We start from the raw sequence: 24,191 nt of genomic DNA, 5'->3' as shown, positions 1-24,191 counted from the left end.
ATTTTTATTTTTAAATGCAACTCAAGAGTTCCAAGAAAATTGCCATTATAGACATCATCCAAATATGAGGTTTTGCCTCTGATTGCAAGATTTCTTGAAGCCAAATGAAGAGTTACATCATAACCAATGACTGTTCACTATTAAAGATGATTGTAACAAACCTTATCACCTGCAGCCATTACCGCTTCTCTTTCTCATCAGTAAAATCACAGCTGAGTGTGTTTTTTTTTCAAGACGGATCGGTTAACACAACCAGGGACACAGCATTGCGGCATATTAATCACGTGACAGTTTGGACCCGAAAATGGAATTCTACATCATCACTTAACAACTGGATTAAACCATTACTGGGAAACAGCTGGAGGTCCTTCATCAACCAGCTGATCATCAAGTGAAGAAAAGAGAACTTTGTAGCTGCTCCATCCACCCTGTTTGTTTCACACACGGAAAAACTGCAGTACGGAAGTTAAAATATGCAGATGAACTGTAAAAAATATGAAAAAAGTATTTCTTATCCAGTTACTCGAGTAATCGATGGAATAATCGATAGAATGCTTGACTACTAAAATAATCGATAGCTACAGCCCTAATACAGACTATATACATACATCTTTTCTCTTTCTCAAACATGCAGGAATTCAGTTTTTGAGTCTTTTATTTTGTAAACTGTTTTACTTCCTGTTTTTTCAGTCTTGTGTCTCCTGAGCAGCTGCTTCCTTCTGATCATGCAGGAACTGCTTTTTATCATCTTTTAAATTACTGATAAATATTTCAGTCTTCTATTTTCTAAACTGAAAGATAAAATCAGTTTGTTATGAATTGTAAGGACAGATGTTGCTGCACTTTCACACATGCACAGAGCAGATCAGGGTTGTGGTTGAGCAGGTTTCATATGAAGGTCATTAACTGAGAGAAGTGGCCTGGAAGTATCTGCAGCCATAATCAGAGCTGTTCACGTGCTCTCAACAAGGAAAGCAGCTTCAGGTTATTTAGCAGAGGATACACTGGGGCATCCTTCATGAAAGGAAAGGAGATCCTTCTCTCCCTCATTAAATACAATCAACAGATCATGGAAATGTTAACAGGAATGTGCTGAAGCTCCAACAACAGGCTTTTATTGAACTCTGAACATCACACTCCTCAGTGAACATCTGCTGTGTGAAGAACATACAAATAAATAAAATAAAAGCATCCTTTCAGTGAACACGGTTCACATGGTTCAGTCAGTAACTGTGAACTGCATAAAATAATACTGAACAAATAAAAATGTTTAACTACATCTGTAAATGTAATTATAGCCTTACAGCCATCCAGACGATGGAGGAGGAGGAGCACAGAGCAGCATTTCCAGCACCCAGCTGTGTGTCTGTGAGGAGTGACTGGTCCAAAGACACACCTCCATACTTCAGTAATGAAGCTGCACCAAAAATGTAAGAAAATGAACATATTAATGAAAATGTAAATAATTATCAGCTGATTTTTTTTTTCTACAATAATTTTTTATTTTTTTTTATTTTAAGCCTGTCATGTCTGGCAGATCTTGCAAACAGAACTGTGATCTGAATGCATTGTTGTGCCAAACATATTTGCTATTTCAAGATGAGCTCTATAGGTTCTCTATAGGCTCCTCTTGTTAGCGTGTGACCCTTTATTTTATTAGGCCCGAGCCTCACGAAGTGATCGGCGAGGAGCCTATTGTATTCGCTCGCGCGAAAAATGAAAAAGGGTCAAAGTCGAAGCGCTCGACTTTGACAATGGACCCTCAAACAAGGTAGGTCAGGTCGAACGCTTCTCGAAAACGTATATATGGGGGTGAATGGAGCAGCCCATAATTGAAATCGTTAGCGTCATCAGCTAGCTTGCGCGATGAAATTGGGTCAATGACGAGCGCAACGCGCTCGTCATTGACCATGGACCTCAGGACAACGTGGGTCGTGTCGAGACGTTTCCGAAAACGTATATATGAAGGTGACTGGAATGGCGCATTATTGGAATCGTTGGCGTTCTCCATTATTATTATTAGGCCCGAGCCTCCCGAAGGGATCGGCGAGGAGCCTATTGTATTCGCTCGCGCGAAAAACGAAAAAGGGTCAAAGTCGAGCGCAAAGCGCTCGACTTTGACAACGGACCCTCAAACAAGGTAGGTCAGGTCGAACGCTTCTCGAAAACGTATATATGGGGGTGAATGGAGCAGCCCATAATTGAAATCATTAGCGTCATGAGCTAGCTTGCGCGATGAAATTGGGTCAATGACGAGCGCAACGCGCTCGTCATTGACCATGGACCTCACGACAACGTGGGTCGTGTCGAGACGTTTCCGAAAACGTATATATGAAGGTGACTGGACTGGCGCATTATTGGAATCGTTGGCGTTCTCCATTATTATTATTATTATTATTTTTCTTTTCCGCAAATGATCGCAAATTTGACCCCCTGAACATTTACGAAAACGCACCAATTTTTGCACAAAATTCAGGACCGGTGAAAAATTTTGTTTTTTAATATCGCCATTAAAAAACTCAAAAAACCAGTGCAACTGCGCCCCCTGTCAAAATCAAAATACATTGCGCCTATGGGAGGCCTTGCCATGTAAAGTTAGCCCAAGAGTCATGAAATTCGGATCAAACGGAGATCTTGTGAAACCCAACAAAAAAATATATTACACCAACTCCGGACAACAAACAGGAAGTCGGCCATCTTGAATTGAAGTTTGTGAAGCGCAGAGTCAGCATTTTTGCACACCTCGTACTTGAATTAACTTGTCCTAGGGCATTAAACCGACTGGCACCAAAATCGCTCAGGAACATCTTCACAAGTTGGGCATCAAAAGATGTGCGAGGTTTTATAGAATATTCAACGGTGTTGGCATGGCAACCGTGTGAATTTGGTCTTCGTTTTTGTCTCTCGCCGCAATTTTGTTTGTGCATTCGTTCGCACAATCTTTGGCCGATCAGTCTCAAAATTTAATAACTTGTTTACTGAACCGGCCTGAACCCACAATTAGGGAATCAAGTTTCTACATGCAATAGCGCCCCCTACAGAAGCAAACAAAAGTTTGTATGGAGGTCCACAATTTTAGTTTCACTGAAATGCATGAAAATTTGTGTCAACATTCTTGACGTCATCCTGATCAAAAAAGCCAATCACACCCATGCTCTATTTTCTAACACGTTGCCATGGCGGAGCCCGAAATGCCCCATTTTATTCTAATGGGAAAAAGCGAAAAATCCCCCATACTAAAGTTTCTGCTTACTTTGCCCGAAATATATGAAATTTGGTACACAGATTGCTGATGTCAGCCTGATCAAAAAAGTCAATCACACCTATGTCATATTTTGGACGCTGTTCCCATGACGATGCCAAAACTGCCCCATTTTATCCCTATGGGAAAAAATGTGAAATTTCTGCGATGGAAAAATGACCCTTGCTTTCTCAAAAATGCATACAAATGCCTGAAATTTGGTACACGCATTGTCCACATCTCCCTGAACATAAAACCTACAGGTGAAAATACTGTAATGTGTAAGGCGTTGCCATGGCGATGCCCAGAATATGGCATCTTTTTCGTTGAGTTAGACAATTCATGCATTTCAAAATTTCACACGTAGCAGCCAAAAAAACCGCTAAAACTGGCACGGCCGGAAAAGCACGGTTCAAATCGGCACCGGCGCTTGGGCGGCGGCCGGCGAGGGCCTATTATCGCCGCTTGCGGCTTTAATTTGAATTATTTTTAACATGCTATGTGACAAATTGTGCTGGAGCTGACAGGCTTAGAAAAAAGAAAAGAGAAAAGAAAGAAAAGAGAAAGGGAGAGAGAAAGAGGAAGAGGAAGAAGAAGAAAAAAAGAGAAAATAGAAAAAAGAAACAGAAAAGAGCGTAAGTAAGTAAACCAAATAGTTCATCACTTGTTAAACATAAAATACTGACAATATTTGCAAAATTAAAAATTGTGTGGGGAAAACAAAATAAAAGAAGCGTGGTTACACAAACCAACCATTTTGTGTTATTACGTGGATGTATGTGTTTGTGTCATGAAATGTACTTACCAATGAAGGCAGAACGCCACAGCCCTGCCCATCAGAAGCTAGAGGCAGGCAAAGAAAGCCCCAGGAAGCCCAGGCCACCAGCAGCCCAACAGCGTTCCTGCAGCATTAGAAACACAGCACTGTAATATAGGTGGATTTTGGATTTTGCCTCTAATTTTGTCCCAAACTGTACAGTTCTGGGTAGGACTGCTCGATTATGGAAAAAAATCATAATTACGATTATTTAACACGATTACTCAGTGACTTTGTAAACACACTGCAGTTAAAGAACAGGAAATACTTTGAAATTGCTACAGTCTCTACAGAATAAATTCTAAATTTAAAATAAAATACGGGACTATATAAATAAAATAACTACAGTGTAAATAATGCATAAATAAATTGCAATATAAATGAATACATTATGAATTAAACACAAACAATAAATAAATAGAAAGATAATGCCAATTTACCACGACTAATAATAATAATAATAATAATAATAATAATAATAATAATAATAATAATAATAAAAATGACCTGGGAACCAGAGTGAGGAGCTGGTCTTACACAGGTGAGTTTTTGAAGGTGGAGTTTATGATTATTTCAATGTGACCTCACCTGTTCGAGCCTTCCCACCTGTTACCATCACCTTGTTGTCTCTTATCAATTAAAATAATGACCTATAAAAATAAAAGTTTGAAATTAATCAAATCTATGTTAACATTAATGTAAATATCAAATAAACAATGGCTATTAAAGTGAATTTTTATTTTTAAATGAAAATATGTGTTAATAAATAAAAATGGCCTCTGTCCAAAAGTTCAAATAAGGCTTCAAATTATATCAAAAAGATTTTTCCATTCAAAACAGCTGAAAAGTTTACAGATGATTCAGTTCATACAGAGGTTTATTATTCAGAATGAACGCTGATAATAATATGAGAAACAAATAGGAGCCACTGTAGCTGCTCCTGTTGTCCTTCACTCATTAGCTAACATCACTGAAATGGTGGCGCTCAGCAAACATCCTCCATGAGAGCTTGTTTCTGACAGGTAAACAGAAACATTAACAGGTATCAATGACGCACTAACTCTAAATCAGGAGCATCAAACTCAATCACAGAACGGCCGAGATTGAAGACACAGTCTGAGTCGAGGGTCGAACAGGATTAAGATTTATTGAACATCTAAAACTGAAAATATTTTAATCAGCGATATGAATCTGAACGGCCATAACACAGCAAAGTTTCCTCAACACATTCAATAAAATATAAAAATATATTTTTCTTCAAAAATCTGTGATGTGAATATCTGAGCCTCAAAGTCAGAAAAACGCTGCGTGTGTCCAGTTTCTCAGCTGCAAACACAGCGGTGCAGACCTGCTCGGGTTTTTCTGGCAACACTTAAAGTTTCATAAATTTTTGGATCTGCGCCGCTCGCAGGTGCAACTTGTCTTGAAAAGCTTTCACTGTCATACATGTGTGTAATCATGCAGACACATCCCTGAAGCTCCAGGTTTAACATTAAGATGCTTCAGATTTGTCTCATGGAATGTACACGGAGCTGGTTCGAGGGAAAAGAGACTAAAAATTTTTAATCAGTTAAAAGACTTAAAAGCAGATGTTGTGCTTCTACAGGAGACACGTGTCCAAAACATCTGCACACACTCTCTCCTCTCCACAGTTCCCTCATGTGTACTCAGCCTGCTACAATTCCAAACAAAGAGGTGTAGCTATATTGATTAACAGGAAGGTAAACTTTAACATTAACAACACTACAGTAGACCCAGATGGTAGATTTATAATACTTAATTTATCCATCTGGAATATAGATTTATGTATTGCTAGTATATACGGGCCAAATGTTGATGACCCCTCCTTCTTCCATGCTTTCTTCACTTCACTCTCTGATCACTCTGACACTGCGCCACTGCTTTGTCATCTTATCAATAGAGCCTGCGATAGTACAAAATGTCAACTGTCAAATTGTTCTTCAGCTTGCAGAAAAAGAAATAAAGCCTTGCTGACACGAGATGTAAAGATGTAATTTACATCCCAGTAAATGCCCACTGACGAGTCTTTTTGTTTGCAAAGTCACTAATAAGATCTGTAAAGTCCAATTGTTTGGCTAATTGGCTTTCAGTCGACAGAATGGCGAGGCTGTTCAGTCTATCCTGGCCCATTGTTGATCTCAGGTAGTTCTTAACCAGCTTCAACTTCAAGCCCGTTCACCCCCTGCAACTGTAACAGGAAGTGTGCAGAAAATTCTCAAAGCAATACAAAGTTCTCCAAAAATGCTCTGTAGCTGCATCTTCCAGGAGCTCAAGAGAGGACAGATGTTTTGGAAATGTAGCATCATATATGGTGCAGAAGTGTAGCACTTCATTTTCAAATTCTTGTGAGAGATCCATGTGATATATTTTTGACAGTGTTGTTTTTATCTGCGCTTCAGTCATATCAGTCAGCTTCAGAATAGGTGCAAATGTTTCACATGTGTTTGCTGTGGTCTGGAACCTTGCACTCAACGCACTGATGATGCTATCCATTGCAACAAAAAATATATTGTCCCTGAATGCATTTTCAGCACTGTCTTCAGTAGTTGCATCTTCTTGTGTCATCTCATCAGACATGCATTCCATTTTCCGCTTTCGTCTCTCTTCACTCCGGAAATGATCAGGGACGTCCATTGCTTGTGCTACTAGGGAGACCTCTGCAAGCAGCGAGTCCCATCAATTACGAAGAGCCTGCATTTCCTCTTGTAGTGCCTTGATGTTTGCAGCCTCAACATCCAGAGAAATATCTCCTGCCTGAAGAATCACATTTCGGTTTTCAATGCACTGCAAAATCTTTACCCACACAGTAAGAAGGATGATGGCATCAAAGGTCTCGAAATAACTGATCAAACCATTTGCCTCGGACTTGGCTTCACTTGTCAGACTGCAGGTGGCTAAGACACATTCTAGTGCCTCAAGGATGGAGGGCAAGTGAGCTACCACAACTCGTACTGCAGCACTGCGGGCACTCCGAGTGTCAGAGAGATGATGAAGAGAGCATCCCATTTTTTCTTTCAAGGTTGCCCATCGCTCTGGGCTAGCACTGAAGAGATTATAAAGATGGTTTACAGAGCCAAAAAATGTTGCAACCTCTGCACGTGACTCAGCTGCATGGAGACCAACCAGATTGAGGGTGTGGGAAGCACAGGGTGAGAATGTAGCAAGTGGATTGACTTTTAAAATCTGAGCTTGTACTCCTTTCACCTTCCCAGACATGTTGGCTCCATTATCATATTCTTGTCGTCTACATTCTTGTAAAGGTATGCCATTGGACTGCAACGCTTCTAGAATCATTTCGGATGTTTCCTGGCCTGTCTTTGTGAAAATCTTTGAATTCGATAAACCTCTCAACTATCTTCCAAACACCACTGTCTTCTTTGTCGTGATGTACATATCTTACCAATAGCATGTTCTGTTCTGTATGAGATATGTCTGGTGTTGAGTCACATATGACAGAGTAATATATTGCATCTTCTCTTTCTTTCAGGATAGTGTTGAGCACTCTTTTGCCACAGAGCTCAATGAACTCATTCTGTGTGTCTGGACTTCGGTAGTGAGTTAAACATGACCCTTTCATCTTTTGTCTTACTTTTTACAAGTGCTCGTGTAAGAAGGGATCATAATGGGCCAACAACTCAAGAGTTCCAAGAAAATTGCCATTATAGACATCATCCAAATATGAGGTTTTGCCTCTGATTGCAAGATTTCTTGAAGCCAAATGAAGAGTTACATCATAACCAATGACTGTTCACTATTAAAGATGATTGTAACATACCTTATCAACTGCAGCCATTACCGCTTCTCTTTCTCATCAGTAAAATCACAGCTGAGTGTGTTTTTTTCAAGTCGGATCGGTTAAAACAACCAGGGACACAGCATTGCGGCATATTAATCACGTGACAGTTTGGACCCGAAAATGGAATTCTACATCATCACTTAACAACTGGATTAAACCTTTACTGGGAAACAGCTGGAGGTCCTTCATCAACCAGCTGATCATCAAGTGAAGAAAAGAGAACTTTGTAGCTGCTCCATCCACCCTGTTTGTTTCACACATGGAAAAACTGCAGTACGGAAGTTAAAATATGCAGATGAACTGTTAATGTGAAAAAAGTATTCCTTATCCAATAATTTGAGTAATCGATGGAATAATTGATAGAATGCTTGACTACTAAAATAATCGATAGCTACAGCCCTAATACAGACTATATACATACATCTTTTCTCTTTCTCAAACATGCAGGAATTCAGTTTTTGAGTCTTTTATTTTGTAAACTGTTTTACTTCCTGTTTTTTCAGTCTTGTGTCTCCTGAGCAGCTGCTTCCTTCTGATCATGCAGGAACGGCTTTTTATCATCTTTTAAATTACTGATAAATATTTCAGTCTTCTATTTTCTAAACTGAAAGATAAAATCAGTTTGTTATGAATTGTAAGGACAGATGTTGCTGCACTTTCACACATGCACAGAGCAGATCAGGGTTGTGGTTGAGCAGGTTTCATATGAAGGTCATTAACTGAGAGAAGTGGCCTGGAAGTATCTGCAGCCATAATCAGAGCTGTTCACGTGCTCTCAACAAGGAAAGCAGCTTCAGGTTATTTAGCAGAGGATACACTGGGGCATCCTTCATGAAAGGAAAGGAGATCCTTCTCTCCCTCATTAAATACAATCAACAGATCATGGAAATGTTAACAGGAATGTGCTGAAGCTCCAACAACAGGCTTTTATTGAACTCTGAACATCACACTCCTCAGTAAACATCTGCTGTGTGAAGAACATACAAATAAATAAAATAAAAGCATCCTTTCAGTGAACATGGTTCACATGGTTCAGTCAGTAACTGTGAACTGCATAAAATAATAATGAACAAATAAAAATGTTTAACTACATCTGTAAATGTAATTATAGCCTTACAGCCATCCAGACGATGGAGGAGGAGGAGCACAGAGCAGCATTTCCAGCACCCAGCTGTGTGTCTGTGAGGAGTGACTGGTCCAAAGACACACCTCCATACTTCAGTAATGAAGCTGCACCAAAAATGTAAGAAAATGAACATATTAATGAAAATGTAAATAATTATCAGCTGATTTTTTTTTTTCTACAATAACTTTTTTTTAATTTTTTTTATTTTAAGCCTGTCATGTCTGGCAGATCTTGCAAACAGAACTGTGATCTGAATGCATTGTTGTGCCAAACATATTTGCTATTTCAAGATGAGCTCTATAGGTTCTCTATAGGCTCCTCTTGTTAGCGTGTGACCCTTTATTTTATTTGAATTATTTTTAACATGCTATGTGACAAATTGTGCTGGAGCTGACAGGCTTAGAAAAAAGAAAAGAGAAAAGAAAGAAAAGAGAAAGGGAGAGAGAAAGAGGAAGAGGAAGAAGAAGAAAAAAAGAGAAAATAGAAAAAAGAAACAGAAAAGAGCGTAAGTAAGTAAACCAAATAGTTCATCACTTGTTAAACATAAAATACTGACAATATTTGCAAAATTAAAAATTGTGTGGGGAAAACAAAATAAAAGAAGCGTGGTTACACAAACCAACCATTTTGTGTTATTACGTGGATGTATGTGTTTGTGTCATGAAATGTACTTACCAATGAGGGCAGAACGCCACAGCCCTGCCCATCAGAAGCTAGAGGCAGGCAAAGAAAGCCCCAGGAAGCCCAGGCCACCAGCAGCCCATCAAGACCTACGAAGACCCGAGGCCACTCATTTCAAAGAGAACCGTACACCCACCCTAGCAGATGGGGGAGGGAGGGCCCAGACGGAGACCCCCTCCAGCCGAGGAGCAAGGGCCCCAGAGAACCCAAGGCAATGAGAAGCCAGCCCCACCCCAAGAAGGTTTGTTGTTTCTGTCAGCGTAGTGCCCAGAGGCTGGAGGCGCTACCAGGAGACAGGCCAGTACACCAGGAGACGTGGAGGAGGCTGTAGGAGGGCAACAACCCAGCAGCAGGACCGCTACCTCTGCCTTTGTGCAAGGAGGAACAGGAGGAGCACTGCCAGAGCCCTGCAAAATAACCTCCAGCAGGCCACAAGCATGTGTCTGCACAAAAGGTTAGAAACCAGTGGCAAATTCACCACTGGTGCCTTGTGCTCTTCACAGATGAAAGCAGATTCACACTGAGCACATGTGACAGACGTGACAGAGTCTGGAGACGCCGTGGAGAGCGATCTGCTGCCTGCAACACCCTTCAGCATGATCAGTTTGGCAGTGGGTCAGTAATGGTGTGGGGTGGCATTTCTTTGGAGGGCCGCACAGCCCTCCATGTGCTCGCCAGAGGTAGCATGACTGCCATTAGGTATCAAGATGAGATCCTCAGACCCCTTGTGAGACCATATGCTGGTGCGGTTGGCCCTGGGTTCCTCCTAATGCAGGACAATGCTAGACCTCATGTGGCTGGAGTGTGTCAGCAGTTCCTGCAAGATGAAGGCATTGAAGCTATGGACTGGCCCGCCCGTTCCCCAGACCTGAATCTGATTGAGCACATCTGCGACATCATGTCTCGCTCCATCCACCAACGCCACGTTGCACCACAGACTGTCCAGGAGTTGGCGGATGCTTTGGTCCAGGTCTGGGAGGAGATCCCTCAGGAGACCATCCGCCACCTCATCAGGAGCATGCCCAGGCGTTGTAGGGAGGTTATACAGGCACGTGGAGGCCACACACAATACCTAGCCTCATTTTGATTTGTTTTAAGGACATTACATCAAAGTTGGATCAGACTGTAGTGTGTTAGTATTTCATTCATTCAGATCTAGGATGTCTTATTTGAGTGTTCCCTTTATTTTTTTGAGCAGTGTATAATGACTATGGTGCAATTAAAAAGGAGAGGCAAGTGGCTGCACGTGGCCTCTCCACCCTACATCTGTGAGTGATGTGTTTCCTGCGTGTGTGTTTGTTTGTGTGTGTGTGTGTGGGGTGGGGGTGGGGTCATATGACCAGGAAGAAAAAAGGCAACCTGGAAGAAGCGAGCCAGCTGTCCACTGGCTCAATAGACACCCCGACCTCCCACACCCCAGCACAGGGCAGGGGGAGGTTAGCCCGGGGCCATGGCGACAGCATCCCGGAGCACTGCAGCACCTGAGACTGGCACCATCGCACCCACCGCAGAGGGTAGCCCACTCACACTAGACGCCCGTTCACTCGACAACAGACACAAACAAGTGACAGGACATACTGGCCTGAGTTGGAAAATATGGTGCCCTGTCCCCGCCAACCACCCCACAGTACCCCCACCCCCCCCCCCACACACACACACAATGCAGGCACCCCAGGGCCCCAGAAGCGCAGACCGGACACCCCAACGCAGGTCAGGCCAACCCACCCCACCCGGTGGTGTGCCCAGGACAGCAGAGACCCCCCAGCGCCAGGGGGGACCCACCGGGAGCCGGTGTGGCCCCAGGGCCCGGGCCTCAGACCCCAGCCCCCGAGCCACACAGGGAAGAACAGCCAAGCGACTGAGGGCCCCCCCCCCCCCAAGCACCCTGGCCCACACCCCAGGACCGTAAGGCAGCACCATCCAAGCCCCCTACCACCATCAACCAGAACAGGCACACAGACATCACCAGAAGGTCACCTCAGGACTCCAGTCTCAGGAGGCTACCAGCTACACAGGCCCCCAGAGTCCTCACCCGACCGCCTACAAAGCACATCAGGAGCAGAGCCCACAGCCAACCACCCCCACTAAGTAAGCTGATCAGTGGGAACCAAAGAGAGTCAAATTCCTCCAATTGTTTTTTAGAACAAGCAGACATTCTCTCTAAACTAATATGATCTATAAATAAATTTCTGTATTGAGTAATACAGAGTTTATTTTTTGACTTCCAATTCATGAGGATTTTTTTCTTAGTGATGCACAAGGTGGTAAACACTATGTGTGATATATTTGACTCCATAGCTAATTCACTGACGTCACCTAAGATGCATAATGTGGGGGAAGTTGGGACACACCAGCTAAACCATGTGGATAGGTCTTCACATATCCTCTGCCAAAATCTCTGAACAGGTACACAAGACCACAGAGCATGTAGATAATTCTCCTCTGAATTGCTTGTACAGTGGGTGCATATGTTTGAATGTGTAAGGCCCATTTGGAACATTCTTTGTCCAGTATAGTGTGTTCTATGGAGAATTTTATATTGTACAAGTTGTACTTGGGGTCTTTTAGTCATTTTGAAGATATTTAAACATATTTCTGTCCATAAATTTTGATTCAGGTTAACAGAAAGATCACACTCCCATTTTGCAATTGGGAGGGAAAGTGAATCATCAGTTTTTAGTAATAATTTATATAATTTTGACAACAATATTGGGGTACAGAGGTTAAGAAATTCTGTTACCCATGTAGGTATTTCTAGATTCAGTTTATTGAGGTTAAATCTTCCCTGTAAGATGGGCTTAAGTTGTTGATATTCCAGAAATCTACCGTTGCCAATTCTTTATTTTGACATAAGTTCTTGGAATGTAATAAGGTTTCCATCTTGGATAATATGTTCTAAATTATTTACACCCTTATCATGCCATAATGGAAAATTCAGCATTTTCTTTTTCTGACAAATATCTGGATTGTTCCAAATGGCTGTTAGTTTACAGGGGATAAGTGAAGACTTAGTTATTTTTAAAAATTCCCACCAGGCTGTCAGAGAGGTATTTATACTAAGGACTTTATAGAAGTTATGTTTAATATTGGGACTAATGAAAAGTAGATCCGAGATTTTTATTTTTCCACAAAGTGCCTGTTCTAGATCCAGCCATGGGTTGTCTAATGAATTCGATTTGATCCACTTTGAAATATACTGCAATCTACTGACTAAGAAATAGTAATAAAAGTTTGGTAATTCTAGACTGCCACTGTGTTTTGGCTTTTGTAAAGTTTTTAAGCTTATTCTTGACGGTTTGTTTTTCCATAAAAATTTTGAGATGTTTGAATCTAGTGACTTAAACCAAGGAATAGAAGGTTTATTGGGGATCAGTGAAAATAGATAATTTTTGGTAAAACCATCATTTTAATGGCAGCAACTCTCCCCATGAGTGATATAGGTAAACTGTTCCAACGTGTGAGATCATCCTCTATTGTTTTTAATAAGGGGATATGATTTAATCGTACCAAGTCTGAGAGCCTGGCGGAAAAATTTATGCCTAAATATCTAATATTTCCTGACTTTAGTGGGGTCCTAGAGGTTCTATGGAAATTACAATTCAGAGGCAAAACTGTTGATTTACTCCAATTGATAGAGTAATCAGATATAGGTGAGAACTTATCTATCAGTGTGATAGTCTTCAAAAGAGAAGCTTGTGAATTCCCAAGGAAAAGTAATACATCATCAGCATAAAGGCTAATTTTATGGTCCGTATTTTCAGTTTGAATCCCTTTAATATTTACATTTTGACGGATTGCTGCTGCTAGTGGCTCAATGAAAATTACAAAAAGAGATGGAGAGAGTGGGCAGCCCTGCCTAGTGCCCCTCTGCAGACTGAAGCTTTGGGAAATGAGATCATTTGTCCTAACACGTGCATTTGGGGAGCTGTGTAGTGTTCTGATCCAGTTTATAAAGGATGAACCGAATCCAAATTTGTGTAGAACTGCTAGTAAGAATTTCCAATTTACCCGATCAAATGCCTTTTCTGCATCTAAAGACACGACTGTAGTCTTGAATTTGTTAATAGAACAATAGTCTATTATATTTATTAGTCGATGTGTATTATTGGCTGAGTGCCGACCCTTGATAAAGCCTGTTTGATCTGGATGTACAATAAATGGAGTAACTTTTTTTTTTTTTAAGGCCTGTCATGTCTGGCAATTTTTGCAATCAGAATGATGATTTGTATGCACTGTTGTACCAAACATATTTGATTTTAAAAGAAGAGCTCTATTTGTTTTCTAAAGGCAATTCCTGTTAATGTTTGTATTTTTTTATTTTTATTTTATTTATTAGGGCAGCACGGTGGCGTAGTGGTTAGCACTGCTGCCTCACAGTTAGAATACCATCTGGAAGGCCTGGGTTCGATTCCACCTTGGCCCAGGTCTCTCCCTCTCTCTGTGTGGAGTTTGCATGTTCTCCCCGTGCTTGCGTGGGTTTCCTCCGGGTACTCCGGTTTCCTCCCACATTCCAAAGACATACACTTACTGGGGTTAGGTTAATTGGCTAATCTAAATTGCCCATAGGTGTGAATGAGAGCATGAATGTGAGTGTGAAAGGTCGTCTGTCCCTCTGTGTTGGCCCTGCAACAGGCTGGCGACCTGTTCAGGGTGTACCCTGCCTCTCGCCCTATGACAGCTGGGATAGGCTCCAGCCCCCCCGCGACCCTTAACAGGATGTGCGGAAGCGAATGGATGGATGGATGGATTTTATTTATTAATGCCAGGTCTGACAGGCAGGTAGGGAGGGGAAAGAGGAGAAAAATAGACAGAATGGGAATAATCAGGTATAATGAGAGGGGTAGACACACTCACACACACACACACACACTGTAGTTTGTAGCAATTTGTATGTGCCTCGCTCATTGAACAGATTTGTCACGGAACAGCTGAGTAGCGGGCAGGAAGGGGACCCAAAACAAAAACAAAAACCAGGCAGGGAGCAACAAAGGCAGGGAACAAAACCAAAACACAGGAGCCCAAAAAAAACAAAACAAAACCACAGAGCGGAACTAAAAATCAGTGACAAAAGGCCGGAACAGACAGTCCAAACAAATCAGGAGGAGAACATGAAAAGTCTGAACAGTCCGGGGAGTTGTCAAGGGCCAGAAAAACAAAAACACAGGGCCCAGGAAAACAGTTTACAACGTCCAGGAGGGTCCACTGGGAAATCCCAAAACAAAAAACACACAGTTCAGAGGGGCAGACCGCAACTCCAGCAGCGGCGGCGACGAAGAGAGGACAGGACTTGAGGCCGAGCGCGCTCCCAGCGGCGGCGGCGACAAGGAGAGGACAGGACTGGAAGCCGAGCGTGCTCCCAGCGGCGACGAGGAGCACGCACTTGAGTAATCGATGGAAAAATTGATAGAATACTTGACTACTAAAATAATCGATAGCTGCAGCCCTAATACAGACTATATACATACATCTTTTCTCTTTCTCAAACATGCAGGAATTCAGTTTGAGTCTTTTATTTTGTAAACTGTTTTACTTCCTGTTTTTTCAGTCTCCTGTCTCCTGAGCAGCTGTTTCTTTCTGATCATGCAGGAACTGCTTTTTATCATCTTTTAAATTACTGATAAATATTTCAGTCTTCTATTTTCTAGACTGAAAGATAAAATCAGTTATGAATTGTAAGGACAGATGTTGCTGCACTTTCACACATGCACAGAGCAGATCAGGGTTGTGGTTGAGCAGGTTTCATATGAAGGTCATTAACTGAGAGAAGTGGCCTGGAAGTATCTGCAGCCATAATCAGAGCTGTTCACGTGCTCTCAACAAGGAAAGCAGCTTCAGGTTATTTAGCAGAGGATACACTGGAGCATCCTTCATGAAAGGAAAGGAGATCCTTCTCTCCCTCATTAAATACAATCAACAGATCATGGAAATGTTAACAGGAATGTGCTGAAGCTCCAACAACAGGCTTTTATTGAACTCTGAACATCACACTCCTCAGTGAACATCTGCTGTGTGAAGAACATACAAATAAATAAAATAAAAGCATCCTTTCAGTGAACACGGTTCACATGGTTCAGTCAGTAACTGTGAACTGCATAAAATAATACTGAACAAATAAAAATGTTTAACTACATCTGTAAATGTAATTATAGCCTTACAACCATCCAGACGATGGAGGAGGAGGAGCACAGAGCAGCATTTCCAGCACCCAGCTGTGTGTCTGTGAGGAGTGACTGGTCCAAAGACACACTTCCATACTTCAGTAATGAAGCTGCACCAAAAACGTAAGAAAATGAACATATTAATGAAAATGTAAATAATTATCAGCTGATTTTTTTTTTCTACAATAATTTTTTTTTTTTTTTAATTTTAAGCCTGTCATGTCTGGCAGATCTTGCAAACAGAACTGTGATCTGAATGCATTGTTGTGCCAAACATATTTGCTATTTCAAGATGAGCTCTATAGGTTCTCTATAGGCTCCTCTTGTTAGCGTGTGACCCTTTATTTTATTTGAATTATTTTTAACATGCTATGTGACAAATTGTGCTGGAGCTGACAGGCTTAGAAAAAAGAAAAGAGAAAAGAAAGAAAAGAGAAAGGGAGAGAGGAAGAGGAAGAAGAAGAAAAAAAGAGAAAATAGAAAAAAGAAACAAAAGAGCGTAAGTAAGTAAACCAAATAGTTCATCACTTGTTAAACATAAAATACTGACAATATTTGCAAAATTAAAAATTGTGTGGGGAAAACAAAATAAAAGAAGCGTGGTTACACAAACCAACCATTTTGTGTTATTACGTGGATGTATGTGTTTGTGTCATGAAATGTACTTACCAATGAGGGCAGAACGCCACAGCCCTGCCCATCAGAAGCTAGAGGTGGGCAAAGAAAGCCCCAGGAAGCCCAGGCCACCAGCAGCCCATCAAGACCTACGAAGACCCGAGGCCACTCATTTCAAAGAGAACTGTACACCCACCCTAGCAGATGGGGGAGCGAGGGCCCAGACGGAGCCCCCCTCCAGCCGAGGAGCAAGGGCCCCAGAGAACCCAGCCGCGGCGGCGACGAGGAGAGGACAGGACTGGAAGCCGAGCGTGCTCCCAGCCGGTCCGGATCATCGTTGGCTCAGGCGGAGGAGGTGAGTGGCGACGCTGGGGACGGTTCCAAAATGCTGGGCCCCCCCAGCACCAGATGAGTGCCGCTGTAGTGGTCAAAGTCTGCGGGGTCCATAGTGGTCGTGTCCTTCTGTCACGGAACAGCTGTGTAGCGGGCAGGAAGGGGACCCCAAGGCAGACGAGGTAGGTGGAAAAAACAGACTTTATTTGACGTAGTGCAGAATGGAACCAGGAACAAAACCAGCACAGGAAAAACCAGGACAAAAAGGGAAACACTGAGGAACACGGGAGAGACACAGCACGGGAACACTTGACGCAGAAACATCAACGACACAACAACAAGCAGAGAAAACACAGGACTTAAATACACAGAGGGGCTGATGAGGGAAGAGGAAACAGGTGGGAACACAGGTGACGCTGATTACATTAACTGGGGGAAGCAGAACTGAAGATAATAGACATGGACCAGACAACTATCAAAGTAAAACAGGAAGACAGAAGAGGGAGACAAAGACGCAGACTTGACACCAGGAAAACATAAGATGAAAAAAGAGACCCTAGACCATAGATACAGGGGAGACAGGGACAAAGGGAACAGGACATCAAAACAAACTGGGGACTGAAAATAAGAACCAAACACAATATGCTGGGCAAACGGCCCAGGACGTGACAATATTCACCAATGAGGGCAAGAAGCCGCAACCACCCCTCCAGGGGACCCGGGCCATCCACGGTTTCTACAATAACTTTAATGGATTTAATGAAGCCATGCAAAATTTTACCTTCATATTGTGCTGCTTATGTGGCTTTCCTGATACAACTGTCCCATCCATCCTCCTTGCAAATGTCTGCTCACTAGACAACAAACTGGACCAAATCGACCTCCAACGGAACTGCCAACGTGAGTACAGAGACTGCTGTATCTTTGAGTTTGTGGAAACATGGCTGAACAACAGGGTACCGGACTCTGGTATCCAGCTACCAGGCCTGTGAAGGGAGAAGTGTAAATAAGCTGCACACTAGACATACCATAAATACAACAATTTAAATAGAAATATAGTATTAAGTAGCATATTGCAGAATTAATCTTCACAACAAGGTGAAAGTGTTGAAATAACACTGCACAGCAGACAGAAATAAGACTGCATAGCAGAGAGACAACAAAATCACATGCCGATGATTTACTGGAAAAGAATGTGTGTTTTGGTCTGATGTTTTGTGTCTACAGGACCCAGATGAGGCCGTTAACAGGCGACAGTGAAGGGCACAGAAGATGGAACTGATAAGCATGCTACATGCTTGCATATTTCAATAACTGTGTAACCGTGTCTAAGTCTGTATAAAAGTTGAACTAAGATAGAGAGCGGTGTCAGACTTGTGTGAAGCTGCACTGACTGCATCAGACAGCTCTGACAATTCTGAACCAGATTAATCTGTAAACTGTTTGAAATGGCTTTATTAAATTTAATAATTGGACTCCTTATTCTGATTGTCTTATGTCATTCCTGTTCGATGAAAACACGCAGAAACCTGAAGGCTTAAACAGCAGCAGCACACACTTATTATTTAAATTCCTTCACCTGCTAGCTTTCTGTGCAGATAGAGATGCTACCCTGTCAGGTAAGACTCGAGGAAGGGGACTATGCATATATGTAAGCACAGACTTGTGCACGGATGCGGTGCTCGTCTAAATTGGTGGAATCATCCGGATTTACTGATTATTGTTGCTACCGACGTTGATGCAAATCTCAAAGTTTTACCAAAGTTTCATCAGTATGTGGATTTTGGAACGTGAGCTGGAAACATCTTAGACTGTGTCTATACAAACATCAGTGATGCCTACCAAGCCATGCCCCTCCCCCACTTTGGTCACTCCGACCACATCACTGTTATGGTAATTCCCACATACCAGCCTTTACTGACCTTTATTCAAACGCATAAAGCCAGCCAACCATTGGGGTGACAACGATCTGGCCTGAGGGGGCCATGTCTGCATTAAAGGACTGCTTTGAAAGCACTGACTGGTACATATTGAAGCAGGCAGCTACATACAGCAACACAGTTGACTTAGAGGAATACACATCAGTCGTCACAAGCTACATTAGCAAGTGCATTGATGATGTGACAACGTCTAGGACCGTTATCACACGTCCCAATCAGAAACCTTGGATGACTGCAGAGGTGAGGGCGCTATTGAAAGCCAGGGATGCTGCTTATAGGTCGGGGAAGAGGCAGCTCTGAGGGAAGTGAGAGCCAAGCTGTCCTGGACCATCAAAGCAGCAAAGCGCCCCCATGCTCAGAAAATCCACAACCACTTCACAGACACCAAAGACACAACACCTGTGGCAGGGGATTCAAGCGATCACCAATTACAGGCCAACTCCACTCTCCTGTGTTGGAGATAGCTCCCTTCCTGAGGCACTGAATCAGTTTTATTTAAGATTTGAGAAACAGAATGACACAGCAGCAAGGAAAGCCATCCCTCCACCCAACATCCAGGTGCTACATCTGTCCACCTCTGAAGTGAGGAAAATTCTGCTTACAGTCCACCCACGGAAGGCTGCCGGACCAGACCAAATTCCAGGTCATGTGCTGAGAGAATGTGCAGACCAACTGTACTAAATCCCCGTACCAAAGAGAACCACAGTGACCTGTCTCAGTGACTATCGCCCAGCTTTACTCACATCCACTATCATGAAGTGTTTTGAGAGACTTGTCATAAAACACATAAAGACCCAGCTATCTGGACCCCATGCATTTTGCATACTGAGCCAACCGCTCCATGGAGGATGCCATCACCACTGCTGTTCACCTGGCTCTCACCCACCTGGACAAAAGAGACACTTATGCAAGAATGCTGTTCATAGACTTCAGCTCAGCATTCAACACATTCATGTGGACAAAACAAAGAAACTAATCATTGATTTCAGGCGACCTCCAGGCAAACACTCCCCACTGATCAATAACAGTCTCCCAGTTGAGATTGTCCAGAGCACTAAGTTTCTGGGCGTCCACATCACAGACAACCTCTCACGGACTACAAACACCAAACACATCACTAAGAAAGCCCAGCAATGACTCTGTTTCCTGCATAACCTCTGGAAAGCCCATCCAGACAACTTTCTACATGCTACATGCTACGTTTTCACCACCAAGGTGCCGGTGCTGTGCCAGTGCTGGTGTCGGTTTTCAATGAATCGGAGAACTGCTTAATAATGAGCCCGCGTTTCCACCACACTTTGTGAACTGATCCTTTACGTATGAGTGTGGGCGGGTCCTCGTCTGGACACAGAAGCTGAAGCGCACAAATGTGAGAGAACATGCTCCCCTTTCTTGGGCTGCGAACACATTTTACAGTCCAAACAAATCTACTGCAGCATCTGTGTGCAACACAGAGGTAAACACAGACAGCGATTAGAGCAAGACAACAAGTACGCACTTTGTGTCCTTTTATCTGTGATATGAACTGATACAAAGCAGCAAGTTCAGCCTTAGAGCCCAACCTAATTCACAGCCATGAAAATCAGTTCCCTTTTCTCATGTAATACACACCATGCTGTGAAATAGCGGTAGAAAACTTTATGTTGAGATGGCAGAGTCACGCCCTTCTGCAGCTTTCATCACGTGTTCTGGGTTTAAAACCAGCTACCTTGTGGGGCCCGAGTTGAACCTGTTTTTTGGCCAAGCACCGAGCGCGTTCACGGTGGAAAAACCGCTGAACGTTTCAAATACGGGCACCAGCACCGGAACCCCGTCAGTGGAAAAGTGGCCACAGAGGGACTATTGAGAGCATCCTCAGCAGTGCCATCACATCAGGGATTGGAAACTGCACTGCTCTTTAAAGGAAGGCCCTCCAGCAGATTGTGAGAACGGCCAAAAAGATCACCGGGACCTCTCTTCCCACCCTCTCTGACATCTATAGCATCCAATATCTGCGCAAAGCCACAAGCATTGTTGTGGACACACCACACCCATCCCATGCACTCTTTTCCCTGCTGCCATCAGGGAAAAGGTATGCCAGCATAGTGGGGCGCACTTCCATAATGGTGAAAAGTTTCTTCCCCCAAGCAGTCAGACTGCTGAACAGCAAAGCCTCGCACTGAGCTGAAATACACTCCTGGACTTTTTCTCTGCTGCTAATTATATATCCTACCTCCACCTCAATGTGTATTTAACTGACAGTATTAAGCTATAATAACCAGTGCCTTAACTTATGTACCTATGTACAAATGTACCTATGCCCTGTCTCCTGTTTTGTCACACCCATGTTTGTCTTAAAATCTCTACCTTAAGTAAAAATTCCACTTAATTAGCTTATGTGTGCACTAAATGTAAATTGTGTTTTGTTATTGTAAACTGTTTTGATATACCTATATGTAACACCACTTGATCCATAGAGAAACGTTGTTTTGTCTCACTTTGTACTAGGGATGCGCTGATCCGATATTCAGTACCTAGCGACTTTCTTTTCCAAAAAGCGAGTAGCAACAAATTTAGCGGTATTCATAGCAAACTGCAGGCAGATCACTCTGTGTTTAATCAGACAGGAAAAGCAGTTCATTAGTGCTGCTGAGATCAAAGGAAGCATCACTTTGGTTCCAGCCTGAATGCTGGATTCAAACAGAAAAGTAGCTCCACTTTTCCTGTTCTCTGTGACCATCAGAGCTTCTGCACAGTGTCGTCACATCTGGATCTTTGTCAGCAACAGTCAGCAAATGATTTTAGTGATAAAGAAATGTGTTCACAGAGAGACGAAGAGGAGCGGTGTCTGTGTGGAGGAGCGGCCGTCCTGCTGTGCTTCGTGTCAGGACGTCCTGAAGGATCCGGTCTCTACCAGCTGTGGACACTGGTTCTGCAGACAGTGCATCTCCTCATACTGGGACCAGTCTGCTTCATCAGGAGACTCCTCCTGTCCCCAGTGTGGACAAAGATCCAGAACCAGAGCTGGACTGCAGACAGCCAGTCAGAGCAGCTGTGGACAAAGTAAGACTGAACATCTGTCTGCTGATGGACTCATTTCTGAAAACTGGACTTCTTGTTGTGTTGTTGACACATTTCAGAGTTTCTTTCTCTTTAGTCTCAGTGTTTTTGTGTCTTTCAGCAGATGCTGGTCTGCAGGAGGTTTTAGAGGAACATAAGATCAGTCTGAGGAGGAGATGTGAACGTGTGACTGAAGGAAGTGATCAAACAGGAAGTGGAACCCTCCTGAACAGGATCTACACTGAGCTCTACATCACAGAGGGACAGAGTGAAGAGGTTCATACCCAACATGAGGTGAGGCAGCTGGAGACAGCTTCCAAGATGGACGCCCTCCATGACAGTCCAATCAGGTGCCACGATATCTTTAAAGCCTTCCCTGACCAACAGAGACCCATCAGAGTGGTTCTGACCAATGGCGTCGCTGGCGTTGGAAAAACCTTCTCAGTGCAGAAGTTCAGTCTGGACTGGGCAGAGGGCTTGGAGAACCAACATGTCAGTGTGGTGATGCTGCTTTCATTCAGGGAGCTGAACCTGATCAGAGATCAGCAGTACAGTCTTCTGGAGCTGCTCCATGTTTTCCATCCAACATTACAGAAGGTCCCAGCAGAGAAGCTCGCTGTCTGGAAGCTTCTGTTCATCTTTGACGGCCTGGATGAAAGCAGACTTTCATTGGATTTCACCAACAGGAAGCTTGTGTCTGATGTCACACAGAAGTCATCAGTCAGCGAGCTGCTGACAAACCTCATCGAGGGGAAGCTGCTTCCCTCGGCTCTCGTCTGGATAACTTCCCGACCTGCAGCAGCCAGTCAGATCCCTCCTAGATGTGTGGACAGGCTGACAGAAGTACGAGGCTTCACTGATGCCCAGAAGGAGGAGTACTTCAGGAGGAGATTCAGTGATGAAGAGCTGTCCAGCAGAATCATTTCCCACATGAAGACATCCAGGAGCCTCCACATCATGTGCAGAATCCCAGTCTTCTGCTGGATCACTGCTACAGTTCTGGAGCACATGTTGACTACTGAGCAGAGAGGAGAGCTGCCCAAGACCCTGACTGACATGTACTCACACTTCCTGCTGGTTCAGACAAAGAAGAAGAAGAACAAGTACCATGAGGGACATGAGACGAGTCCACAGGAGCTGACGGAGGCTGACAGGGAAGTTCTTCTGAAGCTGGGGAGGCTGGCGTTTGAACATCTGGAGAAAGGAAACATCATGTTCTACCAAGAAGACCTGGAGCAGTGTGGTCTGGATGTGACAGAGGCCTTGGTGTACTCAGGAGTTTGTACAGAGATCTTCAGAAGAGAGTGTGTGATCTTCCAGAAATCAGTCTACTGCTTTGTTCATCTGAGCATTCAGGAGTTTCTGGCTGCAGTCTACATGTTCCACTGTTACACCAGCAGGAAGATGGAGGTGCTGGAGGACTTTCTGGGGAAAGAATTTGATCAGTCAGCTCTGGATGATTTGTTGATGAAAACAGTAATAAAATCCTTCAGGAGTAAAAATGGCCACCTGGACCTGTTTGTTCGCTTCCTTCATGGCCTCTCTCTGGAGTCCAACCAGAGACTCTTAGGAGGTCTGCTGGGTCAGACAGAGAACAGTCCAGAAACCATCCAGAGAGTCATTAAGAACCTGAAGGAGATGAAGACAAAATCCTCTCCTGATAGAAGCATCAACATCTTCCACTGTCTGATGGAGATGAACGACCTGTCAGTACATCAGGAGATCCAGAACTTCTTGATGTCAGAGAACAGATTAGAGGATCTCTCTGAGATCCACTGCTCAGCTCTGGCCTACATGCTGCAGATGTCAGAGGAGGTTCTGGATGAGTTGGACCTGAGGAAGTACAACACAACATGGGAGGGACGACTGAGACTGATTCCAGCTGTGAGGAACTGCAGAAAGGCTCGGTGAGTCCAGATGTGCTCATTAACATCATTAATCAGAAAAATATTTATCTTCATTTTGAGTTATTTTAGTTTTTGATAAGGAAACCATGTCTGAGTGTATTCATTTTAATTTTAATTCGTAATCCATGTTAAATCTCTGACAATAGTTATTTGTATTCACAAAACTATAAAAAAAACCCTCTAATTGAGCCTCAGAACCAAATGAAAAAGATCCCATCAATGGGGCTTTTCCAGTGAGTAATGCAGGGTATATATGAATTATTAGACTCATTAAAATAATATTTGTTTTGAAGAATACCACATATGAAGAAGCAGAACTCTGAGCCATCTTTGCTCCCATACTTGTTCCCAGGATCTGTGGGTAAAAAAAGGTACTGCCAAATCCAGGTTAATGTGGATTGTTATGGCCCTAGCAGGGCCTGTTGTGGCTTTCTGATTCACTGGGTGTGGCTTGCTTTCTCCAGCCTTAGGTGCCGCCCCTTTTTGTACAGCTGAAGCAATTCAGCAATCAGGCTGG

The 24,191-nt window shown here is 43.2% G+C and overlaps 1 protein-coding gene across 2 annotated transcripts in view; it reads left to right on the top strand.

Moving 5' to 3' along the window:
* Window positions 1-24,191, top strand: part of LOC115799965 (NACHT, LRR and PYD domains-containing protein 14-like) — a 62,793-nt gene that overhangs the window by 1,546 nt on the left and 37,056 nt on the right. Inside the window, exons 2-6 of one of the 2 annotated variants that reach the window (XM_030757269.1) lie at window positions 1,299-1,430; window positions 8,987-9,118; window positions 15,832-15,963; window positions 21,535-21,770; window positions 21,892-23,674. In XM_030757269.1, the coding sequence (XP_030613129.1) occupies window positions 1,318-1,430; window positions 8,987-9,118; window positions 15,832-15,963; window positions 21,535-21,770; window positions 21,892-23,674 (2,396 nt within the window). In that variant the 5' untranslated portion in view covers window positions 1,299-1,317. Of the gene's footprint in view, window positions 1-1,298; window positions 1,431-8,986; window positions 9,119-15,831; window positions 15,964-21,534; window positions 21,771-21,888; window positions 23,675-24,191 lie in introns of both variants that reach the window. The other variant, XM_030757268.1, reaches the window with a different exon arrangement.

Source organism: Archocentrus centrarchus, chromosome 20 (genome assembly GCF_007364275.1).
Source record: "Archocentrus centrarchus isolate MPI-CPG fArcCen1 chromosome 20, fArcCen1, whole genome shotgun sequence".
Lineage (NCBI taxonomy): Eukaryota > Metazoa > Chordata > Actinopteri > Cichliformes > Cichlidae > Archocentrus > Archocentrus centrarchus.
The sequence above is the reverse complement of the archived record's forward strand: the minus strand, read 5'-3'. Positions and strand labels throughout refer to the sequence as shown.